Below are 21,848 nucleotides of genomic sequence, written 5' to 3'. Positions count from 1 at the left end.
GGGCTGGGGCTGCTCTATGGGGCTGGCTGTGGGGCTGATCTATGGGTCAGAGCATGCTGCTCTCTGCAGGTGCCCCAGGGATCCTGTGGCAGGGACGTGCTGCAGGTGCCCCCCCTGACCCCGATCTATGGGGCTGGGGCTGATCTATGGGGCTGGGGCTGCTCTATGGGGCTGATCTATGGGGCTGGGGCTGATCTATGGGGCTGATCTATGGGGCAGGGGTGATCTATGGGGCAGGCTGTGGGTCAGTGTGTGTTGCTCTGTGCAGGTGCCCCAGGGATCCTGTGGCAGGGACGTGCTGCAGCTGCCCCCCCTGACCCACAATCTATGGGGCTGGGGCTGATCTATGGGGCTGATCTATGGGGCAGGCTGTGGGTCAGTGTGTGTTGCTCTGTGCAGGTGCCCCAGGGATCCTGTGGGCAGGGACGTGCTGCAGCTGCTGCCCCCTGACCCCAATCTATGGGGCTGGGACTGCTCTATGGGGCTGGGGCCTGCTCTATGGGGCTGGGGCTGATCTATGGGGGCTGATCTATGGGGCAGGGCTGATCTATGGGGCAGGCTGTGGGTCAGAGCATGCTGCTCTCTGCAGGTGCCCCAGGGATCCTGTGGCAGGGACGTGCTGCAGCTGCTGCTGCCCAGCCCTGATCTGTGGGGCTGGAACTGATCTATGGGGCTGGGGCTGCTCTATGGGGCTGATCTATGGGGCAGGGGTGATCTATGGGGCAGGCTGTGGGTCAGAGCATGCTGCTCTCTGCAGGTGCCTCAGGGATCCTGTGGCAGGGACGTGCTGCAGCTGCCCCCCCCTGACCCCGATCTATGGGGCTGGGGCTGCTCTATGGGGCTGGGGCTGCTCTATGGGGTTGCTCTATGGGGCTGGGGTGATCTATGGGGCTGATCTATGGGGCTGGAACTGATCTATGGGGCTGGGGCTGCTCTATGGGGCTGGAACTGATCTATGGGGCAGGGGGTGATCTATGGGGCAGGCTGTGGGGTCAGAGCATGCTGCTCTCTGCAGGTGCCCCAGGGATCCTGTGGCAGGGACGTGCTGCAGCTGCTGCCCCCTGACCCCAATCTATGGGGCTGGGGCTGCTCTATGGGGCTGGGGCTGCTCTATGGGGCTGATCTATGGGGCTGGGGCTGCTCTATGGGGCTGCTCTATGGGGCTGGGGCTGATCTATGGGGCTGATCTATGGGGCTGGGGCTGATCTATGGGGCAGGCTGTGGGTCAGTGTGTGACACTCTCTGCAGGTGCCCCAGGGATCCTGTGGCAGGGACGTGCTGCAGCTGCCCCCCCCGGCCCCCGATCTATGGGGCTGGGGCTGATCTATGGGGCTGGGGCTGCTCTATGGGGCTGTTCTATGGGGCTGGGCTGATCTATGGGGCAGGCTGTGGGTCAGTGTGTGACACTCTCTGCAGGTGCCCCAGGGATCCTGTGGCAGGGACGTGCTGCAGCTGTCCCCCCTGACCCCAATCTATGGGGCTGATCTATGGGGCTGGGGCTGCTCTATGGGGCTGGGGCTGATCTATGGGGCTGCTGTGGGTCAGAGCATGCTGCTCTCTGCAGGTGCCCCAGGGATCCTGTGGCAGGGACGTGCTGCAGCTGCTGCTCCCTGACCCCGATCTATGGGGCTGGGGCTGCTCTATGGGGCTGGGGCTGCTCTATGGGGCTGGCTGTGGGGCTGATCTATGGGTCAGTGTGTGCTGCTCTCTGCAGGTGCCCCAGGGATCCTGTGGCAGGGACGTGCTGCAGCTGCCCCCCCCCCGGCCCCCCCGCGGCCCCCCCCGGATCCCACCCCCCCCTGGAGCCCGAGCGGGGGGGCACCCGGCCCCCGACCAGGTGACCCACAGAGACCCACAAGTGACCCCCAACTGACCCACAGAGACCCACAGGGACCCACAAGTGACCCACAGAGACCCACAGGGACCCCCAACTGACTCCTCTGACCCCCCAAGTAACCCCTCTGACCCACAACTGACCCACAACTGACCCCTAAGTGACTTCTCTGACCCACAACTGACTTCTGTGACCCCCAAGTGATTCCTCTGATCCCCAACTGATTCCTCTGACCCCCAAGTGATTCCTCTGACCCCCAACTGATTCCTGTGACCCCCAAGTGACTTCTCTGACCCACAACTGACCCCCAAGTGCCCCCTGGGACCCCCAAATCCTCCCTCTGCCCCCCCCCACCCACCTTAAACCCCCCCCCATGATCCCCCAAGTGCCCCCTGGGACCCCCCAAATCCTCCCTCTGCCCCCCCAAAGTGCCCCCTCCACCCCCCAATTCCCCCCCCATGACCCCCAAGTGCCCCCTGGGACCCCCAAAACCCCCCCCCCTTTGCGACCCCCAACCCCCTCTGGGACCCCCCAATTCCCCCCTCATGCCCCTTAATGCCCCCCCCATGACCCCCAAGCGCCCCCTGGGACCCCCAAATCCTCCCTCTGCCCCCCCAACTGCCCCCCAAAGTGCCCCCTCCACCCCCCAATTCCCCCCCCATGACCCCCAAGTGCCCCCTGGGACCCCCCAAATCATCCTTCTGCCCCCCAACTTGCTCCCCCCATGCCCCTTAATGCCCCCCCAAAGTACCCTCTGGGACCTCCCAAATCCTCTCTCTGCCCCCCCAAGTGCCCCCCCCATGTCCCTTAATGCCACCTTCATGACCCCCAAGTGCCCCCTGGGACCCCCCAAATCCTCCCTCTGCCCCCCCAATTCCCCCCCCTGCCCCTTAATGCCCCCCCCCATGACCCCCAGGTACCTTCTGGGATCCCCCAAATCCTTCCCTCTGCCCCCCAGTTTTCCCCCCCTCAAGTACCCCCCCACACCCCTCAACCACCCCTCCATGACCCCCAACCCCCTCTGGGACCCCCAATTCTCCCCCATGCCCTTTAATGCCCCCCCCCATGACCCCCAAGTGCCCCCTGGGACCCCCAAATCCTTCCTCTGCCCCCCAACTGCCCCCCCCACCCACCTTAAACCCCTCCCCATGACCCCCAAGTGCCCTCTGGGACCCCCAATTCCCCCCTCCTGACCCTCAGCACCCCCCTTTGTCCCCTCCCCCACCCCCCTTTGTGCTGCTCCCTGACACGTTGTCCCCCCCCTGCAGCCCCCCTGACCCCCCACCCCTCCATGTCCCTCCCTGATCTACAAGAACATGGAGCGCTGGAAGCAGGTCAGGCAGAGGTGAGCCCGAGCCTGGGGGGGCTCTGGGGGGGCTCTGGGGGGGTGTGTGGGGTCCCCCCTGGGGTCCCCCCTGTGACCCTCTGCTGCCTCCCCCACAGGTGGAGGGGAGGCGGGGACAGAGGCAGCAGCAGCGTTACAGCCAGAGCCTGCGGCTGCTGCGGCTCATCTACGAGCGCCAGTAGGGGCAGGACACGCCCCCAGCCCCAGGACACGCCCCCAGCCCCCCAGGACACGCCCCCAGACCCCCAGGACAACGCCCCCAGCCCCCCAGGACACGCCCCCCCGGGCCCAGGACACGCCCCCCCGCCCCAGGACACGCCCCCCAACGCCCAGGACACGCCCCCCAGCCCCAGGACACGCCCCCAGACCCCCAGGACACGCCCCCAGCCCCCCCCAGGACACGCCCCCAGCCCCAGGACACGCCCCCAGACCCCCCAGGACACGCCCCCAGCCCCCAGGATACGCCCCCAGCTCCAGACCACGCCCCCAGCCCCCCAGGACACGCCCCCAACGCCCAGGACACGCCCCCAGCTCCAGGACACGCCCCCAACGCCCAGGACACGCCCCCAGCCCCCAGGACACGCCCCCCAACGCCCAGGACACGCCCCCCGCCCCCAGGACACGCCCCCAACGCCCAGGACACGCCCCCCTCGGGCACAGGACACACCCCCAACGCCCAGGACACGCCCCCAGCCCCAGGACACGCCCCCAACGCCCAGGACACGCCCCCCAGACCCAGGACACGCCCCCAACGCCCAGGCTCCGCCCCCCCCCAGCCTGTGCACCCCAATGCACAGCCCCTACCCCCAGGCCACGCCCCCAACGCCGAGGCCACGCCCCCGGGCCCAGGCCACGCCCCCCGGGGACCAGGCCACGCCCCCAGCCCCAGGCTCCGCCCCCCCCAGCCCGTGCACCCAATGCACAAGCCCTGCCCCCAGGCCACCGCCCCCCCGGGCACAGGACACGCCCCCCAACGCCCAGGACACGCCCCCCGGGCCCAGGCCACGCCCCCCAGCCCCAGGCTCCGCCCCCCCCAGCCCGTGCACCCAATGCACAGACCCCTGCCCCCAGGCCACGCCCACAGCTCTCAGGCCACGCCCCCCGGGGACCAGGCCACGCCCCCAGCCCATGCACCCAATGCACAGACCTTGCCCCCAGGCTCCGCCCCCCAGGGCTCAGGACACGCCCCCAGCCCCGAGGCCACGCCCCCAGCCCTCAGGCCCCCGCCCACAACCCCGAGGCCACGCCCCCCAGCCCATGCACCCAATGCACAGACCCTGCCCCAGGCCACGCCCCCAGGGGCCCAGGCTCCGCCCACAACCCCCCTGGCCACGCCCCCTGGCCTCAGGACACGCCCCCAGCCCGTGCACCCCAATGCACAGACCCTGATACCCAGGCCACGCCCCCAGCCCCAGGCCACGCCCCCCAGCCTCAGGCTCCGCCCACAACCCCCTGGCCACGCCCCCTGGCCTCAGGACACGCCCCCAGCCCGTGCACCCCAATGCACAGACCCAGCCCCAGGCCACGCCCCCCAGCCCCAGGCTCCGCCCACAACTCCGAGATCACACGCCCAAGCCACGCCCCCCAGCTCATGCACCCACTGCACAGACCCTACCCCCCAGGACACGCCCCCCCGGGGCACAGGACACGCCCCCCAGCCCTCAGGCTCCGCCCCACAATCCCCAGGCTCCGCCCACAACCCCGAGGCCACGCCCCCCAGCCCGTGCACCCAATGCACAAGCCCTGACCCCCAGGCTCCCGCCCCCAGCCTCAGGCTCAGCCCACAACCCTGAGGCCACGCCCCCAGCCCCAGGCTCCACCCCCCAGCCCATGCACTCAATGCACAAGCCCTGACCCCAGGCTCCGCCCCCAGCTCCCAGGACACGCCCCCAGCCTCAGGCTCAGCCCACAACCCGAGGCCACGCCCCCTTGGCCCAGGACACGCCCCCCAGTCCCCAGGCCATGCCCCCAGCCCCTGCACCCAATGCACAGACCCTGACCCCCCAGGACACGCCCCCAGCTCCCAGGACACGCCCCACAACCCTGAGGCCACGCCCCCCAGCCCCAGGCTCCACCCCCCAGCCCATGCACCCAATGCACAGACCCAGCCCCCAGGCCACGCCCCCAACGCCAAGACCACGCCTCCCACCTCCAAGCCCCGCCCCCAACACCTAGCCCCCCGCCCCCTTTTAGCTAATAAAGGCTTTCAGCTGACCAATGGGAGCGCTGCTTTGGGGGGGGGGGGGGGGTGTCACGTGGGGCTGCTGCGGGATCTGAGTGGATTCCTCCCATAGATCCCTCAGGGATCCCCTGGGGATGGGATGTGGGTCACACATGGAGCCCCTGGGGATCCCCTACAGGTGGTCTACAGATCCCCTGCAGATCAGATCCCCCTGTAGATCCCCCTACAGATCCCCTGCAGATCAGATCCCCCTGTAGATCCCCCCTACAGATCCCCTGCAGATCAGATCCCCCTGTAGATCCCCTGTAGATCCCCCACAGATCCCCTATAGACCCCCTGTAGATCGCCTGTAGATCCCCCTACAGATCCCTTGCAGGTCAGATCCCCCTGTAGATCCCCCACAGATCCCCCTACAGATCCCCTATAGATCCCCTGTGGATCCCCCACAGATCCCCCACAGATCCCCTGCAAATGCCCTGTAGGTCCCATGTACATTGCCCACAGATCCTCTATAGATCCCTTACAGATCCCATGTAACATCCCACATGGATCCTCTATAGATCCCCTGTGGATTCCCCACAGATCTCCTGTAGATCCCTTACGGATCCCATGGACATTCCACACAGCTCCCTTATAGATCCCATTTACCTTCCCCATAGATCCTCTGCAGATCCCATGTACATTCCCTACAGATCCCCTGCAGATCCCCTGTGGATCCCCTGTGGATCCCCCACAGATCCCCTGCAAATGCCTTGTAGATCTCATGTACATTCCCCACAGATCCTCTATAGATCCCTTACAGATCCCATGTAACATCCCACATGGATCCCCTACAGATCCCCTGTGGATTCCCCACAGGTCCCCTGCAGATCTGCTCTAGATCCCATGTACATTTCCCCACAGATCCCCCTGTAGATCCCTTACAGATCCCATGGACATTCCACACAGCTCCCCTGTAGATCCCATTTACCTTCCCCATAGATCCTCTGCAGATCCCATGTACATTCCCTACAGATCCCCTGCAGATCCCCTGTGGATCCCCTGTGGATTCCTCATAGATCCCCTGCAAATGCCCTGTAGGTCCCATGTACATTCCCCACAGATCCTATACACATCCCTTACAGATCCCATGTAACATCCCACATGGATCCCCTACAGATCCCCTGTGGATCCCCTGTGGATTCCCCACAGGTCCCCTGGAGATCTCCTATAGATCCCATGTACATTCCCCACAGATCCCCTGGAGATTCCCCCCAGGGCACTTGGGGGAGGTTTGGGGGGGGTCTCAGGACACTTGGGGGGGTCTGAGGGGGGTTTGGGGGTTCCAGGACATTTTGGGGGGCTCTGGATGTGGTTTGGGGGGGGTCCCAGGACATTTAAGGGGGTCTGAAGGGGGGGTTTGGGGGGTCCCAGGACACGTGGGAAGGGTTTGGGGGGGTCCCAGGACATTTAGGGGGGTCTGAAGGGGGGGTTTGGGGGGTCCCAGGGCACTTGGGAGGGGTCCCAGGGGATTTGGGGGGGTCCCAGGACACTTGGGGGGATCCCAAGACACGTGGGGGGGTCCCAGGGGATTTGGGGGGGTCCCAGGACCATTTTGGGGGACTCTGGGGGGAGGGTTGGGGGGTCTCAGGGCACTTGGGGGGGGTTTGGGGGGGTTTGGGGGCATCCCAGGACACTTGGGGGGGGTCTCAGGACATTTTGGGGGGCTCTGGGGGTGTATTTGGGGGGTCCCAGGACATTTTTGGGGGCACTGTGGGGGGTTGGGGGGTCCCAGGACACATGGGGGAGGTTTGGGGGGGTCTGAGGGGGGTTTGGGGGGGTCCCAGGACACGTGGGGGGGGATCTGGGGGGAGTTGGGGGGGTCCCAGGACATTTTTGGGGAGCTCTGGGGGGGGTTTTGGGGAGTCCCAGGACACGTGGGGGGGATCTGGGGGGAGTTGGGGGGGGTCCCAGGGCACTTGGGGGAGGTTTGGGGGGATCTGAGGGGGTTTGGGGGTTCCAGGACATTTTGGGGGGTCTGAAGGGGGGGTTTGGGGGGTCCCAGGACACTTGGGGGGGTCCCAGGACACGTGGGGGGGTCCCAGGACCATTTTGGGGGGTCTGAAGGGGTTTGGGGGGTCCCAGGACACTTGGGGGGGGTCCCAGGGGATTTGGGGGGGGTCCCAGGACACTTGGGGGGTCCCAGGGGATTTGGGGGGTCCCAGGACACGTGGGGGGATCCCAGGGGATTTGGGGGGATCCCAGGGGATTTGGAGGGTCCCAGGACACGTGGGGGGGGTCCCAGGACACGTGGGGGGTCCCAGGGGATTTGGGGGGGGTCCCAGGACATTTGGGGGGGTCCCAGGAGACTTGAGGGGGGGTCCCAAGACACGTGGGGGGGGTCCCAGGGGATTTGGGGGGGTCCCAGGACACTTGGGGGGGTCCCAGGGGATTTGGGGGTGTCCCAAGACACGTGTGGGGGTCCCAGGACACTTGGGGGGATCCCAGGACACTTGGGGGGGGTCCCAGGACACTTGAGGGGGTCCCAGGACCATTTTGGGGGTCCATGGGGTGCTCAGGACTCTGCAGCTCTTTGCTGCTGCTTTATTGTCCCCTCCCCACCCCCCCCCCACAACCCCCCAGGTCCCCCCCAAACCTGAGCCCCCCACCCCCAAACCCCCCGTGTCCTCTGTGGCCCCATGGTGGCCACTAACTGTGGTCCATGGTGGCCCAGAGCCATGGTCAGTGGTGGCCCAAGGCCATGTCTTCATGTCCCCTGGATGTGACCCCATGGTGGCCCATCTCTGTGGTCCATGGTGGCCCTGATCAGTAGACCCATGGTGGCCCAGAGCCATGGTCAGTGGTGGCCCAAGTCCATGTCTTCATGTCCCCTGGATGTGGCCCCATGGTGGCCAAGATCTGTGGTCTTCTGGTGGCCCAGAGCCATGTCCCCATGTCCTCTGTGGTCCTGTGGTGGCCAAGATCTGTGGTCCATGGTGGCCCAGAGCCACCCCTGTGGTGGCCAAGATCTCTGGTCTATGGTGGCCAAGGTCTGTAGCCCATGGTGGCCCACCTCTGTGGTCCATGGTGGCCCAGATCAGAAGCCCCATGGTGGCCCAGGTCAATGTCCTTTTGTCCCCTGTCTGTGGTCCTGTGGTGACCCAGATCAGCAGCCCCATGGTGGCCCAGATCCATGGTCAGTGGTGGCCCAAGTCCATGTCTTCATGTCCCTTGGATGTGGCCCCATGGTGGCCAAGACCTGTGGTCCATGGTGGTCCAAGTCCATGTCCTTCTGTCCCCTGTCTGTGGTCCTGTGGTGGCCAAGATCAGCAGCCCCATGGTGGCCCAGACCCATGGTCAGTGGTGGCCCAAGTCCATGTCTTCATGTCCCTTGGATGTGGCCCCATGGTGGCCACTAACTGTGGTCCATGGTGGTCCAAGTCCATGTCCTTCTGTCCCCTGTCTGTGGTCCTGTGGTGGCCAAGATCTCTGGTCCCATGGTGGTCAAGGTCTGTAGCCCATGGTGGCCCATCTCTGTGGTCCATGGTGGCCCAGACCCATGGTCAGTGGTGGCCCAAGTCCATGTCCTTCTGTCCCCTGGATGTGGTCCTGTGGTGGCCCAGCTCTGTGGTCTTCTGGTGGCCCAAATCCATGGTCAGTGGTGGCCCAAGTCCATGTCTTCATGTCCCCTGCTGGTGGCCCCATGGTGGCCACTATCTGTGGTCTTCTGGTGGCCCAAATCCATGGTCAGTGGTGGCCCAAGTCCATGTCTTCATGTCCCCTCCTGGTGGCCCCATGGTGGCCCAGACCCACGTCCCCATATCCATATCCCATATCCATGGTGGCCCAACTCCACGTCCCCCACCTCCCTCCCCATCACCCCCCACGGCCCATCCCTGTGTCCCCAACCTCCTCCCAGTTGCCCACTGGTGGCCCACATTGGTGGAAGTGGGGGGGTGATGTGGAGAAGACCCCCCCAAAACCCCAACCCCAACCCTCAATTGTTGTTCATGGTGTCCTGGATCCACCCCACGAAGTTGCAGACTCTGGTGTAGACCCCAGGACGTCCTGGCAGGGCACAAGTCTGCAGCCCCCAGGACACGATGCCCTGGAGGGTCCCATTGCAGGACAGGGGACCCCCAGAGTCACCCTGAGGGGGGAGAGGGGACATTTTGGGGAGGGGACAAACACATGGAGTCACCTCCAGTTGGGGCATCTGAGGAGGAACTGGGGGGAGCTCAGGGAGGGATGAAGGTTCCCTGGGGTGGAGGACACGTGGGGATGGGGGGACACCAAGGTGGGATGAGGGTTGGGGGGCTTTGGGGTGGGATTTGGGGGCTTGGGGTGGGATTTGGGGCTTTGGGGTGGGATTTGGGGTCTTGGGGAGGGGGTTTGGGGCTATTTGAGGTGGGAGGAGCTTGGGGAAGGAGAAGGTTCCCTGGGGTGGAGGACACGTGGGGATGGGGGGACACCAAGGTGGGGTGAGGGTTGGGGGGGGCTTTGGGATGGGATTTGGGGGCTTGGGGTGGGATTTGGGGTCTTAGGGTAGGATTTGGGGGTTTGGGGTGGGATTTGGGGGCTTGGGGAGGGGGTTTGGGGTCTTGGGGAGGGGGTTTGGGGCTATTTGAGGTGGGAGGAGCTTGGGGAAGGAGAAGGTTCCCTGGGGTGGAGGACACGTGGGGATGGGGGGGACACCAAGGTGGGGTGAGGGGTGGGGGGGTTTTGGGGTGGGATTTGGGGGCTTGGGGTGGGATTTGGGGGCTTGGGGAGGGGGTTTGGGGCTATTTGGGGTGGGGGGACACAGCTGAGGAGGAGCTGGAGGGAGCTCAGGGAGGGATGAAGGTTCCCTGGGGTGGAGGACACGTGGGGATGGGGGGACACCAAGGTGGGATGAGGGTTGGGGGGGTTGGGGGTGGGATTTGGGGGGGTTGGGGTGGGATTTGGGGGCTTGGGGAGGGGGTTTGGGTCTGTTTGAGGTGGGGGGAGCTCAGGGAGGGAGAAGGTTCCCTGGGGTGGAGGACACGTGGGGATGGGGGGACACCAAGGTGGGATGAGGGTTGGGGGACTTTGGGGTGGGATTTGGGGGCTTGGAGAGGGGCTTTGGGGGCTTTGGGGTGGGGGTTTGGGCTTTGGGGTGGAATTTGGGGACTTGGGGAGGGGTTTTGGGGGGATTTAGGAGGGTTTGGGGGGATTTTAGGAGGGTTTGGGGGCTTGGGATGGTGTTTTGGGGATTTTAGGAGGGTTTTGGGGGCTTTGGGACGGGGTTTTGGGGGCTTGGGGAGGAGTTTTGGGGGATTTTAGGACGGTTTTGGGGGTTTTGGTGATTTGGGGAGGGGTTTTGGGGGTTTGGGGAGGGGTTTTGGTGATTTGGGGAGGGGTTTTGGGGGCTTGGGGAGGGGTTTTGGGGGATTTTAGGAGGATTTTGGGGGTTTGGGGAGGGATTTTGGGGGTTTGGGGAGGGATTTTGGGGGATTTTAGGAGGATTTTGGGGGTTTTGGGGGCTTGGTGCGGGGTTTTAGTGATTTGGGGAGAGGTTTTGGGGGATTTTAGGAGGGTTTTCGGGGTTTGGGGAGGGGTTTTGGGGGATTTTAGGAGGGTTTTGGGGGATTTTAGGAGGGTTTTGGGGGTTTGGGGAGGGGTTTTGGGGGATTTTAGGAGGGTTTTGGGGGTTTTGGGGTTTGGTGCGGGGTTTTGGGGGTTTGGGGAGGAGTTTTGGGGGATTTTAGGAGGGTTTTGGTGATTTGGGGAGGAGTTTTGGGGGATTTTAGGAGGGTTTTGGTGATTTGGGGAGGGGTTTTGGGGATTTTAGGAGGGTTTTGGGGATTTTAGGAGGGTTTTGGGGCTTTGGGGAGCGGTTTTGGGGTATTTTAGGAGGGTTTTGGGGGCTTTGGAACGGTGTTTTGGGGATTTTAGGAGGGTTTTGGGGGTTTGGGGAGGGATTTTGGGGGATTTTAGGAGGGTTTTGGGGGTTTGGGGAGGGGTTTTGGGGGATTTTAGGAGGGTTTTGGGGGTTTTGGGGTTTGGTGCGGGGTTTTGGGGGTTTGGGGAGGAGTTTTGGGGGATTTTAGGAGGGTTTTGGTGATTTGGGGAGGGGTTTTGGGGGATTTTAGGATGGTTTGGGGGTTTGGGGAGGGGTTTTGGGGGATTTTAGGAGGGTTTTGGGGATTTTAGGAGGGTTTTGGGGCTTTGGGGAGCGGTTTTGGGGGATTTTAGGAGGGTTTTGGGGGCTTTGGAACGGTGTTTTGGGGGATTTTAGGAGGGTTTTGGGGGCTTTGGAACAGTGTTTTGGGGATTTTAGGAGGGTTTTGGGGGTTTGGGGAGGGATTTTGGGGGATTTTAGGAGGGTTTTGGGGGTTTGGGGAGGGGTTTTGGGGGTTTTGGGGTTTGGTGCGGGGTTTTGGGGGTTTGGGGAGGAGTTTTGGGGGATTTTAGGAGGGTTTTTGGGGATTTGGGGGAGGGGTTTTGGGGGATTTTAGGATGGTTTGGGGGGTTTGGGGAGGGGTTTTGGGGGATTTTAGGAGGGTTTTGGGGGTTCGGGGAGGAGTTTTGGGGGATTTTAGGAGGGTTTTGGTGATTTGGGGAGGGGTTTTGGGGGATTTTAGGAGGGTTTTGGTGATTTGGGGAGGGATTTTGGGGGATTTTAGGAGGGTTTTGGGGGATTTTAGGAGGGTTTTGGGGGTTTGGGGAGGGGTTTTGGGGGATTTTAGGAGGGTTTTGGGGGATTTTAGGAGGGGTTTTGGGGCTTTTGGGGCTTGGTGCGGGGTTTTGGGGGCTTGGGGAGGGATTTTGGGGGATTTTAGGAGGGTTTTGGGGGATTTTAGGAGGGTTTTGGGGGGTTTTGGCGCTCGCTGGGTACCTGACACGAGTCGACGCGTTGGTCCCGCACCCCGGCGCACAACATGTTGTCGGTGACGCGCTGCGGGTACGAGCGGCGACAGGCGGCGGCCGACAGCAGCTCCACGTCCGCGCACACCAGCAGCCGCGGCAGCGTCACTGCGGGCGGCATCACCGGGGGGTCGGGGGGACCCCCAAACACCGGGGGGGATGCTGGGGGACCCCCAAACACCGGGAGGCTGCTGGGGGACCCCCAAACCCCGGGGGGATGCTCGGGGACCCCCAAACCCCGGGGGATGCTGGGGGGACCCCCAAACCCCGGGGGGATGCTGGGGGGCACTGGGGGACCCCCAAACACCAGGGGGATGCTCGGGGGACCCACAAACCCCGGGGGGATGCTGGGGGACCCAATAAAACACCGGGGGGCTGCTGGGGGACCCCCAAACCCCAGGGGGATGCTGGGGGGCACCCACACCTCGGGGGGATGCTGGGGACCCCCAAACACCGGGGGGATGCTGGGGGACCCCCACATCTCCTAGGGATGCTGGGACACCCCAAACCCCGGGGGGATGCTGGGGGGCACCCACACCTCGGGGGGATGCTGGGGGACCCCCAAACACCGGGGGGTCGGGGGGACCCCCAAACCCCGGGGGGATGCTCGGGGACCCCCAAACCCCGGGGGGCTGCTGGGGGGCAGTGGGGGACCCCCAAACACCGAGGGGATGCTGGGGGCACCCACACCTCCTAGGGATGCTGGGACACCCCAAACCCCGGGGGGGATGCTGGGGCACCCACACCTCGGGGGGGATGCTGGGGCACCCACACCCAGGGGGACTGCTGGGGGGGGGGGCTCGGGGAACTCGGGGACCCCCACACCTCGGGGGGGATGCTGGGGGGCACTGGGGGACCCCCAAACCCCGGGGGGGCTGCTGGAGGAGGCTCGGGGGGACTCGGGGATCCCCACACCTTGGGGGGCTGCTCGGGGACCCCCACACCTCGAGGGGCTGCTGGGGGGATTTCGGGGACCCCCACACCTCGGGGGGGCTGCTGGGGGGGGGCTTGGGCACCCTCACACCTCGGGGGGCTGCTGGGGGTACTGGGGGACCCCCCCCACCTCGGGGGGCTGCTGCTCGGGGGGCTGCTGGGGCACTCCTTGCAGCTTCACTATGGCTTTGGGTGGTCTCAGGACCTACTTTGGACCTTCTCTGGACTTACTCCAGGTTTACTCCAAGGTTCCTGAACCTTCACTATGGAGCTGGGTGTTCTCATGACCTCCTTTGGACCTCCCCTGGGGTTACTCTGGGCTTACTCCGGGTTTAGGCCAAGGTTCCTGCCCCTTCCCTATGGATTTGGGTGGTCTCAGGACCTCTTTTGGGGCTACTCTGGGGTTACTCTGGGTTTACTCCACGGTGCCAACCCCTTCCCTATGGGGTTGTGCATTCTCATGACCTCCTCTGGGGTTACTCTGGGGTTACTCCAAGGTTCCTGCCCCTTCCCTATGGCTTTGGGTGGTCTCAGGACCTACTTTAGACCTTCTCTGGGGTTACTCTGGGTTTACTCCAAGGTCCCAGCACCTTCCCTATGACTTTGAGTGGTGTCAGGACCTACTTTAGACCTCCTCTGGGGTTACTCTGGGGCTACTCTGGGTTCCAGCACCTTCCCTATGGATTTGAGTGGTCTTAGGACCTACTTTGGACCTCCTCTGGAGTTACTCTGGGCTTACTCCAGGTTTACTCCAAGGCTCCTGCACCTTCACTATGGCTTTGGGTGGTCTCAGGACCTACTTTAGACTTCTCTGGGCTTACTCCAGGTTTACTCCAAGGCTCCTGCACCTTCCCTATGACTTTGGGTGGTCTCAGGACCTACTTTAGACCTCCTCTGGCTTACTCTGGAGTTACTCTGGGCTTACTCCAGGGTTCCTGCACCTTCCCTATGACTTTGGGTGGTCTCAGGACCTACTTTAGACCTTCTCTGGGCTTACTCTGGAGTTACTCTGGGCTTACTCCAAGGTTCCTGCACCTTCACTATGGCTTTGGGTGGTCTCATGACCTCCTCTGCACCTTCTCTGGGGTTACTCTGGATTTACTCCAAGGTTCCTGCACCTTCACTATGGATTTGGGTGGTCTCAGGACCTACTTTGGACCTCCTCTGAGGTTACTCCAGGTTTACTCCAGGGTCCCAGCACCTTCCCTATGGCTTTGAGTGGTCTTAGGACCTACTTTGGACCTTCTCTGGGCTTACTCTGGGGTTACTCCAAGTTTACTCCAAGGTTCCTGCACCTTCCCTATGGCTTTGGGTGGTCTCAGGACCTGCTTTAGACCTTCTCTGGGCTTACTCTGGAGTTACTCTGGGCTTACTCCAGGTTTACTCCAAGGCTCCTGCCCCCTTCCCTATGACTTTGGATGGTCTCAGGACCTACTTTAGACCTTCTCTGGGGTTACTCTGGGGCTACTCTGGGGTTCCAGCACCTTCCCTATGGATTTGAGTGGTCTTAGGATCTACTTTGGACCTCCTCTGGGGTTACTCTGGGCTTACTCCAGGTTTACTCCAAGGTTCCTGCAGCTTCACTATGGCTTTGGGTGGTCTCATGACCTCCTCTGCACCTCCTCTCGGGTTACTCTGGGTTTACTCCAAGGTCCCAGCACCTTCCCTATGACTTTGGGTGGTCTCATGACCTACTTTAGACCTTCTCTGGGGTTACTCTGGGGCTACTCTGGGGTTCCAGCACCTTCCCTATGGCTTTGGGTGGTCTCAGGACCTCCTGTGCACCTCCTCTGAGGTTACTCTGGGTTTACTCCAGAGTCCCAGCCCCTTCCCTATGGGGTTGTGCATTCTCATGACCTCCTCTGGGGTTACTCTGGGCTTACTCCAAGGTTCCTGCCCCTTCCCTATGACTTTGGGTGGTCTCAGGACCTACTTTAGACCTTCTCTGGGGTTCTCTGGGGCTACTCAGAGCTTCCTCCGTGTTCCCTCCGGGTTCCCCCCTCACCTTGGGGGCTGGTGACGGTTCCCCAGCCCGAGACCAGGCAGGAGGAGCCGGGGGGCGCGCAGGAGCGGGGCAGGGGCAGGGGGCGCACGGCCCGCGTCAGCTCCACCGGCCGCTGCAGCTTCAGCAGCATCAGGTCGCTGTCCAGGGTGCTGGGGTTGAACGCCGGGTGCGGGATGACTTTGGCCACCAGCCGGTTCTGCTCCGTCCCCTCCGACTGCTGCAGGTTGTTCTCCCCTAGGCGGAGGCGAAGACCCCTGTGGGGCAAACATCCCCCCCAAAAGGACAATGGAGACCCCCAAGAGAAGCCCGGGGTGAGGGGATGGAGTATCCCTGCCCCATGGAGAGTCCCTGCCCCATAGGGTGCCCCATGGAGTATCCCTGCCCCATGGAGTGTCCCTGCCCCATAGGGTGCCCCATGGAGTATCCCTGCCCCATGGAGTATCCCTGCCCCATAGTGTGCCCCATGGAGTGTCCCTGCCCCATAGTGTGCCCCATGGAGTATCCCTGCCCCATGGAGCATCCCTGCCCCATAGGGTGCCCCATGGAGTATCCCTGCCCCATGGAGTATCCCTGCCCCATGGAGTATCCCTGTCCCATAGGGTGCCCCATGGAGTATCCCTACCCCATAGTGTGCCCCATGGATTATCCCTGCCCCATGGAGTATCCCTGCCCCATGGAGTATCCCTGCCCCATAGTGTGCCCCATGGAGTATCCCTGCCCCATGGAGTGTCCCTGCCCCATAGGGTGCCCCATGGAGTATCCCTGCCCCATAGGGTGCCCCATAGGGTGCCCCATGGAGTATCCCTGCCCCATGGAGTGTCCCTGCCCCATAGTGTGCCCCATGGAGTGTCCCTGCCCCATAGTGTGCCCCATGGAGTATCCCTGCCCCATAGGGTGCCCCATAGGGTGCCCCATGGAGTGTCCCTGCCCCATAGTGTGCCCCATGGATTATCCCTGCCCCATGGATTATCCCTGCCCCATGGAGTATCCCTGCCCCATAGGGTGCCCCATGGAGTATCCCTGCCCCATGGAGTATCCCTGCCCCATAGTGTGCCCCATGGATTATCCCTGCCCCATGGAGTATCCCTGCCCCATGGATTATCCCTGCCCCATGGAGTATCCCCTGCCCCATAGTGTGCCCCATGGAGTATCCCCTGCCCCATAGTGTGCCCCATGGAGTATCCCTGCCCCACAGGCTGCCCCCATCCATGCCCCATATGTTACCCCATAGGCTGCCTCATGGAGTATCCCTGCCCCATGGAGTATCCCTGCCCCATAGGGTGCCCCATGGAGTATCCCTGCCCCATGGAGTATCCCTGCCCCATAGGGTGCCCCATGGAGTATCCCTGCCCCATGGATTATCCCTGCCCCATGGAGTATCCCTGCCCCATAGGGTGCCCCATGGAGTATCCCTGCCCCATAGTGTGCCCCATGGATTATCCCTGCCCCATGGAGTATCCCTGCCCCATGGAGTATCCCTGCCCCATAGTGTGCCCCATGGAGTATCCCTGCCCCATGGAGTGTCCCTGCCCCATAGGGTGCCCCATGGAGTATCCCTGCCCCATAGGGTGCCCCATAGGGTGCCCCATGGAGTATCCCTGCCCCATGGAGTGTCCCCTGCCCCATAGTGTGCCCCATGGAGTGTCCCTGCCCCATAGTGTGCCCCCATGGAGTATCCCTGCCCCATAGGGTGCCCCATAGGGTGCCCCATGGAGTGTCCCTGCCCCATAGTGTGCCCCATGGATTATCCCTGCCCCATGGATTATCCCTGCCCCATGGAGTATCCCTGCCCCATAGGGTGCCCATGGAGTATCCCTGCCCCATGGAGTATCCCTGCCCCATAGTGTGCCCCATGGATTATCCCTGCCCCATGGAGTATCCCTGCCCCATGGATTATCCCTGCCCCATGGATTATCCCTGCCCCATGGAGTATCCCTGCCCCATAGTGTGCCCCATGGAGTATCCCTGCCCCATAGTGTGCCCCATGGAGTATCCCTGCCCCACAGGCTGCCCCATCCATGCCCCATATGTTACCCCATAGGCTGCCTCATGGAGTATCCCTGCCCCATGGAGTATCCCTGCCCCATAGGGTGCCCCATGGAGTATCCCTGCCCCATGGAGTATCCTGCCCCATAGGGTGCCCCATGGAGTATCCCTGCCCCATGGATTATCCCTGCCCCATGGAGTATCCCTGCCCCATAGGGTGCCCCATGGAGTATCCCTGCCCCATGGAGTGCCCCATGGAGTATCCCTGCCCCATAGGGTGCCCCATGGAGTATCCCCCCTGCCCCCCCCCATGGAGTATCCCCTGCCCCATAGGGTGCCCCATGGATTATCCCTACCCCATGGAGTATCCCTGCCCCATGGAGTATCCCTGCCCCATGGAGTGCCCCATGGAGTATCCCTGCCCCATAGGGTGCCCCATGGGAGTATCCCTGCCCCATGGAGTATCCCTGCCCCATAGGGTGCCCCATGGAGTGCCCCCATGGAGTATCCCTGCCCCATGGGAGTATCCCTGCCCCATAGGGTGCCCCCATGGATTATCCCTACCCCATGGAGTATCCCTGCCCCATGGATTATCCCTGCCCCATGGAGTGTCCCTGCCCCCCAGACTGCCCCATCCACGCCCCACATGTCCCCCCAGGCTGCCCCATGGATTATCCCTGCCCCATGGAGTATCCCTGCCCCATGGAGTGCCCCATGGAGTATCCCTGCCCCATGGAGTGCCCCATAGTGTACCCCATGGAGTATCCCTGCCCCATAGTGTGCCCCATGGATTATCCCTGCCCCCATGGAGTATATGGAGTATCCCTGCCCCATGGAGTATCCCTGCCCCATAGTGTGCCACATGGAGTATCCCTGCCCCATGGAGTATCCCTGCCCCATAGGGTGCCCCATGGAGTGCCCCATGGAGTATCCCTGCCCCATGGAGTATCCCTGCCCCATAGGGTGCCCCATGGATTATCCCTACCCCATGGAGTATCCCTGCCCCATGGATTATCCCTACCCCATGGAGTATCCCTGCCCCATGGATTATCCCTGCCCCATGGAGTGTCCCTGCCCCACAGACTGCCCCATCCATGCCCCACATGTCCCCCCAGGCTGCCCCATGGATTATCCCTGCCCCATGGAGTGCCCCATGGAGTGTCCCTGCCCCCCAGGCTGCCCCATGCATTATCCCTGCCCCATGGAGTGCCCCATGGAGTGTCCCTGCCCCCCAGGCTGCCCCATCCCTGCCCCACACGCCCCCCAGGCTGCCCCATCCCTGCCCCACACGCCCCCCAGGCTGCCCCATCCCTGCCCCACACGCCCCCCAGGCGCTGCCCCACCTGCTGTTGCAGTGTGCTGCCGTCAGCACCCAGGAGTCTCTGAGCAGGATCCCCCCGCAGCGCACGGGGCTGTAGATAAAGACCTGCCAGGGCTGGGAGAAGGGGACACAGGGGTAGCCCCCGATGATCCTGTCCTCGTCCCGCCCCGGCGCCGCGGCCACGCACCGGCCCGTCGCTCAGCTCCCGCTGCCCCGGGGGACACGTGGCCTGGCCAGAGGCTGCTCCTGCCAGGGGGACACGGGGGTCAGCAGGGAGGGGTGAGGTGGGGGGCACTGGGTGGGGATGGGGGCAGGAGGTGTAGTGTCACTGTGGGGATGTGGGGCAGGAGGTGTAGTGTCACTGTGGGATGTGGGGCAGGAGGTGCAGCATCTCCGTGGGGATGTGGGGCAGGAGGTGCAGCATCACTGTGGGGATGTGGGCCACCAGACATGGGCCACCAGATGCATCATCTCCTTGGGGACATGGGCCACCAGACATGGGCCACCAGATGCATCATCTCCTTGGGGACATGGGCCACCAGACATGGGCCACCAGATGCATCATCTCCTTGGGGACATGGGCCACCAGACATGGGTCACCAGATACATCATCTCCTTGGGGACATGGGCCACCAGACATGGGCCACCAGATGCATCATCTCCTTGGGGACATGGGCCACCAGACATGGGCCACCAGATACATCATCTCCTTGGGGACATGGGCCACCAGACATGGGCCACCAGATGCATCATCTCCTTGGGGACATGGGCCACCAGACATGGGCCACCAGATGCATCCTGTGCTTGGGGACATGGGCCACCAGACATGGGCCACCAGACATGGGCCAGGAGGTGCATGATCATCATGGGGACATGGGCCACCAGACATGGGCCACCAGACATGGGGCAGGAGGTGCAGCATCTCCTTGGGGACATGGGCCACCAGACATGGGCCACCAGACATGGGCCAGGAGGTGCATCCTCTCCTTGGGGATGTGGGGCAGGAGGTGCAGCATCTGCATGTGGACATGGGCCACCAGACATGGGCCACCAGATGCATCATCTCCTTGGGGACATGGGCCACCAGACATGGGCCACCAGACATGGGCCAGGAGGTGCATGATCATCATGGGGACATGGGTCACCAGATGCATCATCTCCATGGGGACATGGGCCACCAGACATAGGCCAGGAGGTGCAGCATCTCCACAGGGATGTGGGGCAGGAGGTGCAGCATCTCCATGGGGACAAGGGGCACCAGATGCATCATCTCCTTGGGGACATGGGTCACCAGACATGGGCCAGGAGGTGCATCCTCTCCTTGGGGATGGGGGGCAGGAGGTGCAGCATCTCCATGGGGACAAGGGGCACCAGATGCATCATCTTCATGGGGACATGGGCCACCAGACATGGGCCACCAGATACACCATCTCCTTGGGGACATGGGCCACCAGACATGGACCAGGAGGTGCAGCATCTCCTTAGGGATGTGGGGCAGGAGGTGCAGCATCACTGTGGGGATGTGGGGCACCAGAAATGGGGCAGGAGGTGCAGCATCTCCATGTAGACAAGGGGCACCAGATGCATCATCTCCTTGGGGACATGGGCCACCAGACATGGGCCACCAGACGTGGGCCAGGAGGTGCAGCATCTCCACAGGGATGTGGGGCAGGAGGTGCAGCATCTCCATAGGGATGTGGGGCAGGAGGTGCAGCATCTCCTTGGGGATGTGGGGCACCAGAAATGGGTCAGGAGGTGCATCCTCTCCTTGGGGATGTGGGTCACCAGACATGGGCCAGGAGGTGCAGCATCTCCACAGGGATGTGGGGCAGGAGGTGCAGCATCTCCATAGGGATGTGGGGCAGGAGGTGCAGCATCTCCATGGGGATGTGGGGCAGGAGGTGCAGCATCACTGTGGGGATGTGGGGCAGGACGTGCAGCATCTCCTTGGGGATGGGGGGCAGGAGGTGCAGCATCTCCTTGGGATGTGGGGCAGGAGGTGCAGCATCTCCATGGGGATGTGGGGCAGGAGGTGCAGCATCACTGTGGGGATGTGGGGCAGGAGGTGCAGCATCTCCTTGGGGATGTGGGGCAGGAGGTGCAGCATCACTGTGGGAATGTGGGGCAGGAGGTGCAGCATCACTGTGGGGGATGTGGGGCAGGAGGTGCAGCATCTCCATGGGGATGGGGGGCAGGAGGTGCAGCATCTCCATGGGGATGTGGGGCAGGAGGTACAGCATCTCCGTGGGGATGTGGGGCAGGAGGTACAGCATCTCCGTGGGGATGTGGGGCAGGAGGTGCAGCATCTCCATGGGGATGGGGGGCAGGAGGTGCAGCATCTCCATGGAGACATGGGCCACCAGATATGGGCCACTAGACATAGGTCAGGTGGTGCATCCTTTCCTTGGGGATGTGGGGCTGAGGTGCATCCTGTCCTTGGGGATGTGGGGCAGGAGGTGCAGCATCACTGTGGGGATGTGGGGCAGGAGGTGCAGCATCTCCATGGGGACGTGGCCACCAGATGCATCATCTCCTTGGGGACATGGGCCACCAGACATGGGCCACCAGACATGGGCCAGGAGGTGCATGATCATCATGGGGATGTGGGGCAGGAGGTGCAGCATCACTGTGGGGATGTGGGGCAGGAGGTGCAGCATCTCCATGGGGATGGGGGGCAGGAGGTGCAGCATCTCCATGGGGATGTGGGGCAGGAGGTGCAGCATCTCCATGGGGATGGGGGGCAGGGGGTGCATTATCTCCATGGGGATGTGGGGCAGGAGGTGCAGCATCACTGTGGGGATGTGGGGCAGGAGGTGCACCATCTCCATGGGGATGTGGGCCACCAGAAATGGGCCAGGAGGTGCAGCATCTCCTTAGGGATGTGGGGCAGGAGGTGCAGCATCTCCATGGAGACATGGGCTACCAGACATGGGCCACCAGACATGGGCCACCAGACATAGGTCAGGTGGTGCATCATTTCCTTGGGGATGTGGGGCTGAGGTGCATCATCTACTTGGAGACATGGGCCACCAGACATGGGCCAGGAGGTGCATGATCATCATGGGGACATGGGCCACCAGATGCATCATCTCCATGGGACATGAGCCACCAGACATGGGCCACCAGATGTGTACCTTCCTTGAGACATTGGTCACCAGATGCATCATCTCTTGGGGACATGAGCCACCAGACATGGGCCCACCAGATGTGTCACTTCCTTGGGCACATGGGCCACCAGATGCATCATCTCTTGGGGACATGGGCCACCAGACATGGGCCATCAGATGCATCCTGTGCTTGGGGACATGGGCCAAGAGGTGCATCATCTCCTTGGGGACATGGGCCACCAGACATGGGCCACCAGATGCATCATCTCCA

General features: G+C 63.1%; 2 protein-coding genes across 2 annotated transcripts; one reads left to right on the top strand and one right to left on the bottom strand.

The window, feature by feature from the left end:
• The first annotated feature begins 3,150 nt into the window (after nt 1-3,150).
• On the top strand, nt 3,151-4,972 carry LOC133629108 (basic proline-rich protein-like). The gene is made up of 3 exons (XM_062019773.1): nt 3,151-3,168; nt 3,278-3,357; nt 3,472-4,972. Exons 1-3 carry the CDS (start codon nt 3,151-3,153, stop codon nt 4,970-4,972), a joined length of 1,599 nt encoding a protein of 532 aa, XP_061875757.1.
• Nucleotides 4,973-9,337: 4,365 nt separating this feature from the next.
• On the bottom strand, nt 9,338-19,633 carry LOC133629107 (trypsin-like). Its single transcript, XM_062019772.1, has 5 exons — nt 19,414-19,633; nt 18,493-18,667; nt 15,164-15,417; nt 12,197-12,333; nt 9,338-9,490 (listed from the first exon to the last, which is right to left on the bottom strand). The coding sequence occupies exons 1-5, from the start codon at nt 19,631-19,633 to the stop codon at nt 9,338-9,340; spliced, it is 939 nt and encodes a 312-aa protein (XP_061875756.1).
• Nucleotides 19,634-21,848: the final 2,215 nt, after the last annotated feature.

This window comes from Colius striatus, unplaced genomic scaffold (genome assembly GCF_028858725.1).
Source record: "Colius striatus isolate bColStr4 unplaced genomic scaffold, bColStr4.1.hap1 scaffold_158, whole genome shotgun sequence".
NCBI classification, from domain to species: domain Eukaryota; kingdom Metazoa; phylum Chordata; class Aves; order Coliiformes; family Coliidae; genus Colius; species Colius striatus.
The sequence above is the reverse complement of the archived record's forward strand: the minus strand, read 5'-3'. Positions and strand labels throughout refer to the sequence as shown.

Bases quoted from the DNA above. Each gene is read 5' to 3' on its own strand.
- LOC133629107 (XM_062019772.1), bottom strand. From the start codon at position 19,633: ATGGAGATGATGCATCTGGTGACCCATGTCCCCATGATGATCATGCAC. The intron at 18,668-19,413 runs GTGGCCCATGTC...GCGGGAGCTGAG, and splicing joins TGTCTGGTGGCCCATGTCTG to CGACGGGCCGGTGCGTGGCC. The intron at 12,334-15,163 runs GTGAGGGGGGAA...TGCCGCCCGCAG, and splicing joins AACCGTCACCAGCCCCCAAG to TGACGCTGCCGCGGCTGCTG.
- LOC133629108 (XM_062019773.1), top strand. The intron at 3,358-3,471 runs GTAGGGGCAGGA...CCCCGGGCCCAG, and splicing joins CGGCTCATCTACGAGCGCCA to GACACGCCCCCCCGCCCCAG.